The following is an 11,449-nucleotide window of genomic DNA, read 5'->3' on the forward strand; positions in this document are numbered from 1 at the left end:
GATATTAGGGAAAAGGATCCTCGCCATATCCTTTTCTTAGGGATCACGTGATTGGAAGTTGGAACTGTCCATCGTAAATTGTGCGGTCAAAAATCATTTTAAATTTTAAAATTTAAAATTAAATATAAATAGTACCTAACAAAAACTGACCGTACGATGTATGATGAACGATCACGATAATAGTATTCCTGCACCTCGAAATTGTCCCATATACCTGTTTAGGATCTTAATTCAATAGAGTAGTTTTCACTTTTTGGTTTTCAAATTTTAGTTTGAAGATTTTATTTAAAAACCAAAAGTAAAAGTTGAAAACAACTAAAACAGCTAAAACTAAAAGTTGAAAACGAAATAGTTATTAAGCGGTTTCATGAAAAAGTATAACATACATGCTTCTCTCTAAAAAAAATTTGACCCCTAAAGTCATAACTTTCCTGCGACCACTTAAACTTATAGGACCTGATTGTCATGATAAACAAAACAACAAGAGAAATGTTGAGAAAACTAAAATGACAGGACCAAATAGCAATATCATCACTTTCAATGGTATTTTTAATATTTAATTTTGTTTTCAATAAATTGACTCCTGTTTAATGGTATTAGATGAAGATTACTCCTAAAAATGGAATTCCTGAAATTCTGCAAATAGCAATATCTCTCTCTCTGTCTTACATGCTCACACACTCCCCTCCCTAACCAGCAAAATCCAGATTTCTCTTCCCGCACTGACAGACAATTAGGGCAAATACAGATCCCCAAGATTGGGAAATGGAAGAATATCGCCTGCAATTGTTGCTCATTGATCCATTCCATTGAGGTCGGAAGCTGTACTGGAATTTGATCCGCTGATTGATGCTCTTCGCCCGAGCTGTGGTTCCAAGACACCGCCCATGGATTCGTTCTGGAGCCACAATGCCGCCCCGGGCTTATGGGATTTCCTCGTCGCTGTCTACTTCGCTTTCGGCTTTTTCGCTGCTCGCCTCATCTTCGACAGATTCATCTTTCGCGTAAGGTTTCGAGCTCTTTGTTGCCATTTCAAGTAGCTTGAACGTTAGGTTTCTGTTCAATTTTCTATGACAGTTTGGTGGGTTCTGTTTGGCTTCTGAGAAAATTGTGGGAAAAAGAGAGAGAGAGAGAGAGAGAGAGAGAGAGAGAGAGAGAGAGAGAGAGAGAAGGAAATCTTGAATTTTATGATCACATATCTTGTCCTGCTTTACTTTCTTGACTTTTAGCAGTATTTTCTTTTTCTTTTTGTAGAAAAATCTTTCCTTTTTCATGTTTTAACTGCGTAGCTTAGTTACAGTGGCGCTTTTGTTTATTGGACTCCATTGATGACGCGTTTAAGTAGAGGCATTTAGCAGGACTTTTAAGTTTCTAACTAAGCTATGCGTTCGAATAATTGAATTCGGTCTTTTAATGGTTGAGAAAGAATCTTAACATAATTGGTCCCTTAATGGGTGAGCAGGTATGTTTTTTATTATGGTGATCTGCTTGAGTTGAGTTAGTCCAGTAATTTCGGTGATTTGGAGCACAAAAAAAGAAAAAAAACAAACAAACTGCCCTGTTTGAGGATTATATGGTTTGTGGCGGAAATCATCCGGAGACTTTGAGATTTCCATGATTTATCAGATCCGTGATAACGGTTGTGAGGTTTTATCATGAACTTGGTTTGATGATGGGATGTTTAAGGTTCTGTTAGTGCTCGTTTCTGGTCTAGCATCTGGAAACGGTGATTTTCATAGGCCTTAAACTTGATAGTTGCTTAACTTTTTCTGATTCTGGGAAAAGTTGAGATTTGTTTGTGCTGAGTTGTTAGATTTGGTCCTTTGGAGTATAGGTTGACTAGTTAGTAATTAAATATTAACTTGCTGATGTCGGGCTGTTCAAGGTTTTGGTACAGTAAGTTTTGGTATCTGAAGGGGGTGCTCGTTATGGACCCTTAACCTGTAGATTTTAAGGTGATATAGATGATACCCTGGGAATTGTAATTTGGTTTTCCAAGTGTTGGTAATATAGGCTGTTTAGATTGGCTTCATCCCAGTGTTTGGTTTGCTTAATTTAATTCTATATCCTAGGAGAACTGATATTTTTGTGTTCTTTACTGTATGTACAACGATGTACTCTATTCTTGATCTATAAAAATGATCTTCCTTTAATTCTATGACATCTATTTCACCATGGTAACAGAGGAATATGGTCGTTGTAACTTCACATCTGCCTCTCGAAACCTTATCTTACCTTGAAGGCTTAAACTTAGACACCCCGCCCCCGCCCCCTGCCCCCCCCCCCCCCCCCCGACAAAGCACAAAAAAAAAAAAAAACCCACCACACCATCTGTAACTAGAATGCAGCTTTACCAGATTTATATGTTTTTCACATGATTCATAAATGAAATGCAAAAGAAGTGAGATTCAAATTTAAAAATTTTCATATCATAATCATCCTAAGTCTGACAAGTAGCATGTCTTTGGCAAACAGAGTGATCAGATCTTAGGTTAAACTATAACCTTATCTTACCTTAAAACTGTATCTCTCATACTACAATATTTTATGTTTTTCTTTTCTGCTTTTCAGAATATTTCCGTTTGGTTGTTGAGGAAGGGATCTGCTCCATTGAAGCTTGATATGGCCACACGGGCAAAGATTGTAAAATGTTCGGAGTCAATGTGGAAGCTAACATACTATGCCACTGTTGAAGCATGCATTCTCAGCATAACCTACCATGAGCCATGGTTCAGAGATACAAAAGAGTACTTTAAAGGCTGGCCAAACCAAGAGTTGCGGTTAGTGATTCATACGGTTGGGCTTAATAGTCCTAAACTCTCACTACTGGTTAGATAAACCATTTTTTTTTTTTTTTAATTGCTGAAAATGGCTCAGTTATGTCTTTAATTTTGCATATTGTTTGGAATGACTGAATATGTAAAACTCGAGATTTATGATGAGTTGAGTTTGACAGATATAGCAGGGCAAAATCGTCTATTCTGACCCTATCCTTTCTCATTTCAGGCTTCCCATAAAGCTTTTCTATATGTGTCAATGTGGATTCTACAGCTACAGCATTGCTGCCGTCCTTACATGGGAGACTCGAAGGAAGGATTTCGCGGTGATGATATCTCACCATGTAATTACTGTTCTCCTGATTGGGTTCTCATACATAACAAGGTATATTTCAGGTTTTCTGCAAGTACTTATGTTAGTACTGCAAAAAACAACTTTTTAGCTGTGTTTATTTGTGTGATGTGAAGGATCTCATGCAATTACTTTCATGTTATTATCCACTTTCAGTTTTTTTCGGATTGGCTCAATCATTCTTGCCCTACATGACGGAAGTGATGTATTTATGGAAACTGCTAAGGTTTTCAAGTATTCTGAGAAGGAGCTTGGGGCAAGTGTGTTCTTTGGATTTTTTGCTGTTTCGTGGGTCATACTGCGGTTAATATTCTTCCCTTTCTGGGTCATAAGCGCATCAAGGTCTGCTCTCATAGTAGATCATTTTATTAAACCGCGTTTACATGTACAGTGCCTCCTCCAACTTATCTGTTCTTATGGTTGATATTTTCCAGCTATGATCTTTGTGACTGCTTGGATCTGTCGAAGCCCTCTCCCACAGCTCTGTATTATGCATTCAATACAATGTTACTGATGCTTTTTGTGTTCCACATATACTGGTGGGTTATGATTTGTTCAATGATAAGGAGACAGGTGAACAATAGAGGACAAGTTGGAGAAGATATTAGATCTGGTAAACCATATATTTTTCTTGAGAGTTTTAAATATTACAAATCCTAATAGTGCTTATGAAATTTACTTTGTGAAGCACGTTATTATATTTTGGAAAGTATACTTTCTGTCTCTTGATCTCATTAATTTGGTAATGGCTGGAAGCATTTAGTCAGAGTTTCTTCCGTAAAAGACACTTTGTTAATAAGTGTGTGCCTTGATATTTAATAAGACCGCATGCAATAAAAAATCCTCATGTTACTAATCTTATTTGAACATGGTAAATTTGGGACGTACGTTGCCTATACTATATTTCAATGACTACTTAGAGTTTGTTTTAGTTGTAAGTACATGGATAGTTTAAGGAAATTTGATCAGGGTCCAGGCAGCTGATCAAGAAAGTAGCACGTAGTTCTCCTGCAATGTAAGTACTACTTAGATTGTATATATTGATATGAATGGGTTGGTGGATAGGATACATCATATTGAATTAAAATTTTCATGATTGCTACTAGTCCTAGTAATTTAATTTTCAATTCACCTATAGTAGTTGGTATGGCTTGTCCCAAGCGGCCTGATGGTTGTCGGCTCATGCTGAAATAGCTTGTCAGAAAATGGGGATATGGCTAAGGACAATGCTACTTTTGCCAACCTTTATTTCCTGACCTAATGTCAAACAATATAGTTGATTGCATTAGAAAAGGAACACGATGTTACAGAACCCAATGTGAGCATGCATGTAAGTTGGGAAAGAAAAACTGGGAAGTAAATTTGGGTTCTCTGGCATTGTCTGATACGTTTTGCTATCCCCCGATTCCCAGACCAAGTATTGGTGAAGGCTCTGCCCATATCTAAGCTAAGGATTTTGGTTTGATGGCCACCTTTCAAATTTGTCACTTTATTGTTGTACTTGGACTAGGCATCTTGTGTTCTCTCAACCCACCGTATATAACATCTACATTAACGCACAATGGAACACAGTTTAGAAGTGAAAAGTGAAGTCTCTCGTGTTTTTTAGATGGGATTTTTTTCTCCCTTTTTCTAAAGATTTTGTTTTTGCATTCTTACAGATTCAGAGGACGATGATTAGGCGGAAGATTTTCCCAAGTTCCTTTTGTGTGGCTGTTCTAGTATGATGGGGAGACTACTTTTGACTCCTTGGTTTATCGCTGCACTCTAAAATGATCATGATCTGTAGGAAGGGCTTTGATAATTTCTTCCATTTACAAATTTTCTTTGGTGAGTGCGGATAACCGTGGAGAGGTAGGAACGTGGAGGTAGGGACATGGAGCACATCTCATGATATATTTGTTTTCCTTGTACGGTGGAGTCTCTGTTAAGCTTTCGGGTGTATAAATAGAAGGCAGTTCCTGTATAATTCTTCTCTGGATAATCACTTGTTTCGATTTGGCCTTTGTATGGGGAAATGAAAGGTATTCACAATATAGAAAAGAGAAATTTTCTATGGCATGCTATGTTATTTGATTCAAGACCTCCTGTGTGGTAGCGCATCGTACTCTATATTCTCTCTCTCTCTCTTTTTTCCCTATCTTTAACGGAAAACAAAAATGGAAACTTGTTTTTTTTCTCTATCTTTAACGGAAAACAAAAATAGAAACATTTCAAAGCGGACCCTTTGTTTTTCCATCCTCGGTTTATGTGTACAAGTGTTTTTTTTTTTCGTGAAATGCAAAGCATTTGTGAGCAGAAGTGTTTTCTAGAGATTCTCTTTCAACCAGGTTCTTATTTGATTGAGAGAGAGAGAGAGAGAGAGAGAGTTGTACTATTAAACTCTCTCTCTATCGACTTAACTGCAAAAGCACTCCATTTGGATGCGTGACATTGGTGTTGTGGGAAGTGTCAACTCACCACAAACAAAACTGTAGCCAATTCAATATAATGCTTGAGCTTATCTTGTAAGGAATTCCAATGAATTGACTCATGACGCGAAGACTTGAAGTGGAATATGAGTAACTTTTTCACACCTCCAATCCAAATTATCGAATCCATCTGAATTGTTAAGAGTTAAGAGTTAGATCGATCGATAATCTTTACAATTTAACCTCAAACAAACATTCTGGTAATAAATTCTGCAAGGAAAGAGACATGAAAGCTCCAACCACTTCCCTCTTCTTTCTCCTTTTCTGTATACCTCTACTCCCCAACTTCACTGCTCCCCAGATCCTATTTCAGGTAATCTCTCTCTCTCTCTCTCTCTCTCTCTCTCTCTCTCTCTCTCTCTCTCTATATATATATATATATATATATGTATGTATGTATATATGTGTGTGTGTGTGTGTGTGTTTGTGTGTGTTTGAATGACTAACCGGTTTTTCTGGGGCTGGCCGGCGAGCGATGATCAGGGGTTCAATTGGGAATCATGGAAGGAGGAAGGAGGATGGTACAAATCTTTAAGCAAGTGCACACCTCAACAACTAGCTTCTTCTGGGATTACGCATGTTTGGCTTCCTCCACCTTCTCATTCTGTTTCACCTCAAGGTATATGCTGTTCTTTCACCTCCCCCATTTAGCACTTTTCAATTCAGTTACTACTCAAAACCAGATTACAATTTGATAAAGCAGCCGAATTAGTTTAACAAATCTGTTAAACATCAGATAGGATGCATTCAATTCGATTCAATATATTTGAAATGAACTTTGATTTATACGGAATCGATTTAAATCCATCCGTTTTCATCTTTTGGTCTAATTCAATTTTCCATATATAGGGCTAGTTTGGTACCTAGAATTCGTCAAATAGGTCATATAATTCATGTGTGTAGGTAAAGGTGAATGATTTTTTTATTTTTAGGGGATTAAAAGGGATAAATTTTCTTCGTGAGTAATTTATCTTCTGCCTTCAAGTTGGACACAAGTACTTCCTTTATTTCATCGACATATATACCTTGAGTACAAGAAATTATTAAATTATATTCCAATCCTAGGCATCAAACAAGCCCAATATCCTATAGCCCAAACGGCACTGAACTTTAGTTTTATAACATTCTTCCTATCTAGTCATTAGCTACTTGCAGCAGCTGATGACTGTCATTTGACTCTTCACTTTTCCAAGGATACATGCCTGGAAGGCTCTATGATCTGAATGCATCAAGATACGGAAACCAAGATGAACTCAAGGCGCTGATAAACACCTTCCATGACAACGGGATACAAAGCATTGCAGATATAGTCATAAACCACAGATGTGCAGAGAAGAAAGATGAAAGAGGAATATGGTGCATCTTCGAAGGAGGAACTCCAGATGATCGCCTTGATTGGGGGCCGTCTCTTATTTGCAGCGATGACACAGCTTATTCCAATGGCAAGGGCAACCCTGACACTGGAGCTGACTTCAGTGCTGCTCCTGACATTGATCACATAAACACAAGAGTCCAGAGAGAGCTCTCAGATTGGATGAATTGGCTAAAGACTGAAATCGGGTTCAGTGGATGGCGATTTGATTTTGTCAAGGGATACGCTCCAGAATTCACCAAGTTGTTTGTGACAAACACAAGGCCTAGTTTCTCAGTAGGGGAACTTTGGAACTCCCTTGCTTATGGAAGTGATGGAAAACTCGAGTACAATCAGGATGCTCACCGTCGAGCACTTGTGGGATGGGTAGAGGGTGCTGGTGGAGATGTTACAGCATTCGATTTTACTACAAAAGGGATACTTCAAGCCGCAGTCCAAGGGGAACTATGGCGGATGAAAGATTCGAATGGAGGGGCACCAGGAATGATTGGCTTGTCGCCAGGAAAGAGTGTAACTTTCATAGATAATCATGATACAGGTTCTACACAGAACATGTGGCCATTTCCATCAGATAAAGTCATGCAGGGATATGCATACATTCTTACTCATCCGGGAATCCCCTCAATCGTAAGATTCTAAATTTGATTTACTTTCTTACAAGCTGGAAAGCTGGCATCTTCATAACCGCTAAAATTCATCTAGCTGAGTACAATATGAGATTTATAATTATTGGAACAGAAATCTCTTTGGACAGAAAAGTTAACTTTGTTAGCATTTAGTCAACAACTATGTTGATTTAGTGAACTTATGTTTTTTTTTACTTATACATTCTTAAATTTTCCTTATCTGAACATATTTGTAACAGTTTTATGACCACTTCTTTGACTGGGGCTTGAAAGAGGAGATCACTAAACTCGTTGCAATCAGATTAAGGAACGGGATCGGACCTGACAGTGCCTTGCGTATTCTAGCATCTGATGCAGATCTCTATGTAGCTGCCATAGATGAGAAAATCATAGCAAAGATTGGTCCAAGGTATGATGTTGGGAACCTTGTACCTCCAACCTACCAAATTGCAACTTCTGGAAATGATTACTGTGTGTGGGAGAAAAAAGCAGGAGCCTTGTTGGAATGAACTAATTAATTACAAATTTCTGTATTACAAGTGTATTATATGCTTAATTATTGAGGATAAAGCAAATAGTAGTCCTCAACCAAAATAGAAATTGGGGTCTTTTAAGCCCCGATTTGAGACTATAACATGTGTAGATTCTCTGGAAGCAACAATTTGGCGGAAGTCAGGACAGTGTTAATGTTGCCTGATTTGATTCAAGACCTCCTGCAAAGATTCTTATCGAAGGAGAACCCAGTTAAACCGTCATTGCTAGCAAAATGGGGTTACTAGTAGACCCGAATCTGAATCAATGAACACACTACCACTTTACTTGACAAACAAACTTTAGAAATGCTAGCGGCATTGCTAAAGCTTTCACACACGGAAGCTTGTATCTCTGAAAATTCCATTCAACTCTCTCTATTCAATTGAACTTTGATGCATTCTTGCTTGAAATTTGATGCGTGGAAGCAGCAGATGCAGCAGACTGCACTTTTAACTTCGCAAACCAGCACACAGAAAGCTTAACTAATGGTCCATGATCCGCGTTGAAGTAGGAACGGAACCTTAATCATTGTTTTTTAGGAAAAATAACAATCAGGGTTACAGTTAAACAGAACAGTCGGGATTTCTCTTAACAAAACAGTCGAAGTTTTTTTCACATCTTTCGGCAAGGTAACAGTCAGCTTTCCACTTACCAAAATAGTCAAGATTTTGGAACCAAGTCAAGTCTCCTCCCAAGATTTTTCTCCCATGATGGATCATTATCCTTGGTCTGACTATTCTCGTTAATCTCGTACCTTAGTTTCTTTCCTTACAAATCAAATCACTTGCCTAAAAAGTCCAATTTGCACCTCTTTTGGGCCAGATAACAGTCAAGTTTTCACACCCTCCATCTTGTTATATAACATTGAAAAACAGTATTGAACCATAACGTTCACAAAGCAATTCAAGCTCAAAGGAGACATGAACACTCGAATCGTTTCCCTCATCTGTTTCCTACTCTCTATCCTTCTCACACCCAACTTCACTGCTTCACAGATCCTCTTTCAGGTATTTATCTGAATACTTTACCTCTCTCTCTCTCTCTCTCGCAATGGGACTAACGTGTTTTTGGGTGCATGATGGTCAGGGGTTCAACTGGGATTCAAGCAGGAAAGGAGGATGGTACAACATTTTAAAGCAGTCTGTACAAGACCTAGCTAGTTCCGGAATCACACATGTTTGGCTTCCTCCATCTTCTCAAGCTGCTTCAGATGAAGGTATTTCTATGTCCTAAACTGTAAACTCCCTTTTGAACTTTGTCATTAGTCCAAACCAGATTTTGTTCAAAGTTTTTGAGCCAGAATATGATCTCAAAGTCCGGTATTAGGTGTTCACTTTCAAAAGAATAGTCTTGTATGATGGTTATGACAATTCTTGTCCTGAAGCTTCATCTCCTATCTTTCCTAAGGATACATGCCGGGAAGGCTTTATGATCTCAATTCAAAATATGGAAACAAAGATGAATTGAAGTCACTGGTAAGCGCGTACCGTGACAGTGGGATACAGTCTGTGGCAGATATGGTTATAAACCACAGAACTGCAGAGAAGCAAGACGAGAGAGGAATATGGTGCATCTTTGAAGGAGGAACTGACGATGATCGCCTTGATTGGGGCCCATCTCTTATTTGCAGCGATGATACAACTTATTCTGATGGCAAGGGGAACCCGGACACTGGAAAAGACTTCGGTGGTGCTCCAGACATTGATCACAAAAACACGAGGGTTCAGAAAGAGCTCTCGGATTGGATGAATTGGTTATAGACTGAAATCGGATTCAGTGGTTGGAGATTTGATGTTGTCAGGGGATATGCTCCTGAATTTACCAAGCTGTATAAGACAAACACAAGTCCAAATTTCGCAGTAGGGGAACTTTGGAATCCACTTTCTTATGGAAGTGATGGAAAACCGAACCCAGATCAAGATGCGCATCGTCGAGAACTAGTCGGATGGGTGGAAAGTGCTGGAGGAGGTGTTACAGCATTTGATTTTACAACTAAAGGGATACTTCAAGCTGCAGTCCAAGGGGAGCTTTGGAGGCTGATGGACTCGAATGGTGGCGCTTCGGGGATGATTGGCGTGAAGCCACGAAATAGTGTCACTTTCATTGACAATCATGATACAGGTTCCACACAACATAAGTGGCCATTTCCATCTGATAAGGTCATGCAGGGATACGCTTACATTCTCACTCATCCAGGGATCCCATCAATCGTAAGCTCGTACACTTTCATTTAACTTTGAGTAATGCTATAGGCACGCAAACCCGACATCATTGTTGACATATTCTTTTCTACTGGCCTGCCCCATATACAAATGATTTAGGGCCCACCTATACTAGAGAGTGTCAGCAATAGTGTCAGTTTTGCGTGTGGACATAGAATTATTATTTACGTTTTTCTCAAGCGATAACATTGCCATCTTTCTTTATAATGAATTTGTTTCCCAACCTATATAAATATGAAAGAATGTGAGAATTGAGGCAGAGTCAAGCACTCACTGTTTAGCATTTGAGTGCTTGCTATTGCCCTGGTGAACTTATTTATAACTGATGCCTATGGTCCATGCTTAAAATTTGTTTATCTTGTTATCGTTTGTGACAGTTTTATGATCACTTCTTTGACTGGGGCTTGAAAGAGGAGATCGCTAAACTCACTGCAATCAGATCGAGAAATGGGATCAAACCCGACAGTGCCTTGCGCATTCTAGCAGTCGATGCAGATGTCTATGTAGCTTCCATAGATGAGAAAATCATGGTCAAGATTGGTCCGAAGATGGATTTAGGCCAACTTATACCTCCAAACTTCCAAGTTTCGACTTCTGGAAATGATTATGCCGTGTGGGAGAGAAAGGCATGAGGGTCTGTATCATCTGGAATAAGACTACTTTTGAATTAAATAAACTCTCTGTTATAGTAATTTAAAAGTTGATCATATATTTTATTTCCTAACGTTTTGTTTGTTTAAATTCCTCCAAGACGGAGAATAATAACCAAGAAAGTGGAGTTTTCTCCTATATATGTTTGCAGTCCATCAAAATTACAACACCCTTCACGTAAAAAACATGACAATTAGAGTCACATTTCAAAGACTTCCCAGGAATGCGGAAAGTGTAACTTAGATGATAGGGTTCTTCCGAGACACCGAATTATCTTGAATAGGATCCGGTTTACAACAAAAAGGGACACCTGCTGATTTATTCAGTGCTAATTCTTATGTATTTCTGTGCACTGCAGAGGGTGAGTGTTCTTCGAAAATGTGTCAAGTGCTGTGACATCGATGTCGAAATTGATGTGAACCGAATAAAAAAATCCTCATCGAA

At 38.6% G+C, this 11,449-nt stretch overlaps 2 protein-coding genes and 1 pseudogene across 4 annotated transcripts; all 3 read left to right on the forward strand.

Annotated features, from left to right (window-relative positions):
• The first annotated feature begins 409 nt into the window (after nt 1–409).
• On the forward strand, nt 410–5,210 carry LOC137725653 (ceramide synthase LOH2). Of its 2 annotated transcripts, none has more exons than XM_068464411.2 (6): nt 410–1,004; nt 2,572–2,780; nt 3,007–3,162; nt 3,286–3,471; nt 3,564–3,742; nt 4,791–5,210. In XM_068464411.2, exons 1-6 carry the CDS (start codon nt 888–890, stop codon nt 4,808–4,810), a joined length of 867 nt encoding a protein of 288 aa, XP_068320512.2. In that variant the 5' UTR covers nt 410–887; the 3' UTR covers nt 4,811–5,210. The 2 variants fall into 2 exon arrangements, with proteins under 2 accessions (XP_068320512.2, XP_088550873.1); XM_088694747.1 differs by lacking the exon at nt 410–1,004 and adding an exon at nt 1,232–1,462.
• A 209-nt stretch (nt 5,211–5,419) lies between these two features.
• Nucleotides 5,420–8,305, forward strand: LOC137725650 (alpha-amylase). The gene is made up of 4 exons (XM_068464408.2): nt 5,420–5,913; nt 6,084–6,219; nt 6,794–7,599; nt 7,838–8,305. The coding sequence occupies exons 1-4, from the start codon at nt 5,827–5,829 to the stop codon at nt 8,105–8,107; spliced, it is 1,299 nt and encodes a 432-aa protein (XP_068320509.2). The 5' UTR covers nt 5,420–5,826; the 3' UTR covers nt 8,108–8,305.
• Nucleotides 8,306–8,953: 648 nt separating this feature from the next.
• LOC137725654 (alpha-amylase-like) lies at nt 8,954–11,061 on the forward strand (annotated as a pseudogene). Its single transcript, XR_015962938.1, has 4 exons — nt 8,954–9,139; nt 9,219–9,348; nt 9,540–10,342; nt 10,732–11,061. The product of XR_015962938.1 is annotated as an alpha-amylase-like (transcript).
• The last annotated feature ends 388 nt before the right edge of the window (nt 11,062–11,449 follow it).

Source organism: Pyrus communis, chromosome 5 (assembly GCF_041283825.1).
Source record: "Pyrus communis isolate YQ-2024b chromosome 5, ASM4128382v1, whole genome shotgun sequence".
Taxonomy (NCBI): Eukaryota; Viridiplantae; Streptophyta; class Magnoliopsida; order Rosales; family Rosaceae; genus Pyrus; species Pyrus communis.

Excerpts from the sequence above, each read along its gene's own strand:
- LOC137725653 (XM_068464411.2), top strand. The coding sequence starts at position 888 with ATGGATTCGTTCTGGAGCCACAATGCCGCCCCGGGCTTATGGGATTTC. Across the intron at positions 1,005-2,571 it reads TCGACAGATTCATCTTTCGC|AATATTTCCGTTTGGTTGTT; the intron begins GTAAGGTTTCGA and ends TCTGCTTTTCAG. Across the intron at positions 3,743-4,790 it reads TGGAGAAGATATTAGATCTG|ATTCAGAGGACGATGATTAG; the intron begins GTAAACCATATA and ends GCATTCTTACAG.
- LOC137725650 (XM_068464408.2), top strand. The coding sequence starts at position 5,827 with ATGAAAGCTCCAACCACTTCCCTCTTCTTTCTCCTTTTCTGTATACCT. Across the intron at positions 5,914-6,083 it reads CTCCCCAGATCCTATTTCAG|GGGTTCAATTGGGAATCATG; the intron begins GTAATCTCTCTC and ends AGCGATGATCAG. Across the intron at positions 6,220-6,793 it reads TCATTCTGTTTCACCTCAAG|GATACATGCCTGGAAGGCTC; the intron begins GTATATGCTGTT and ends CACTTTTCCAAG.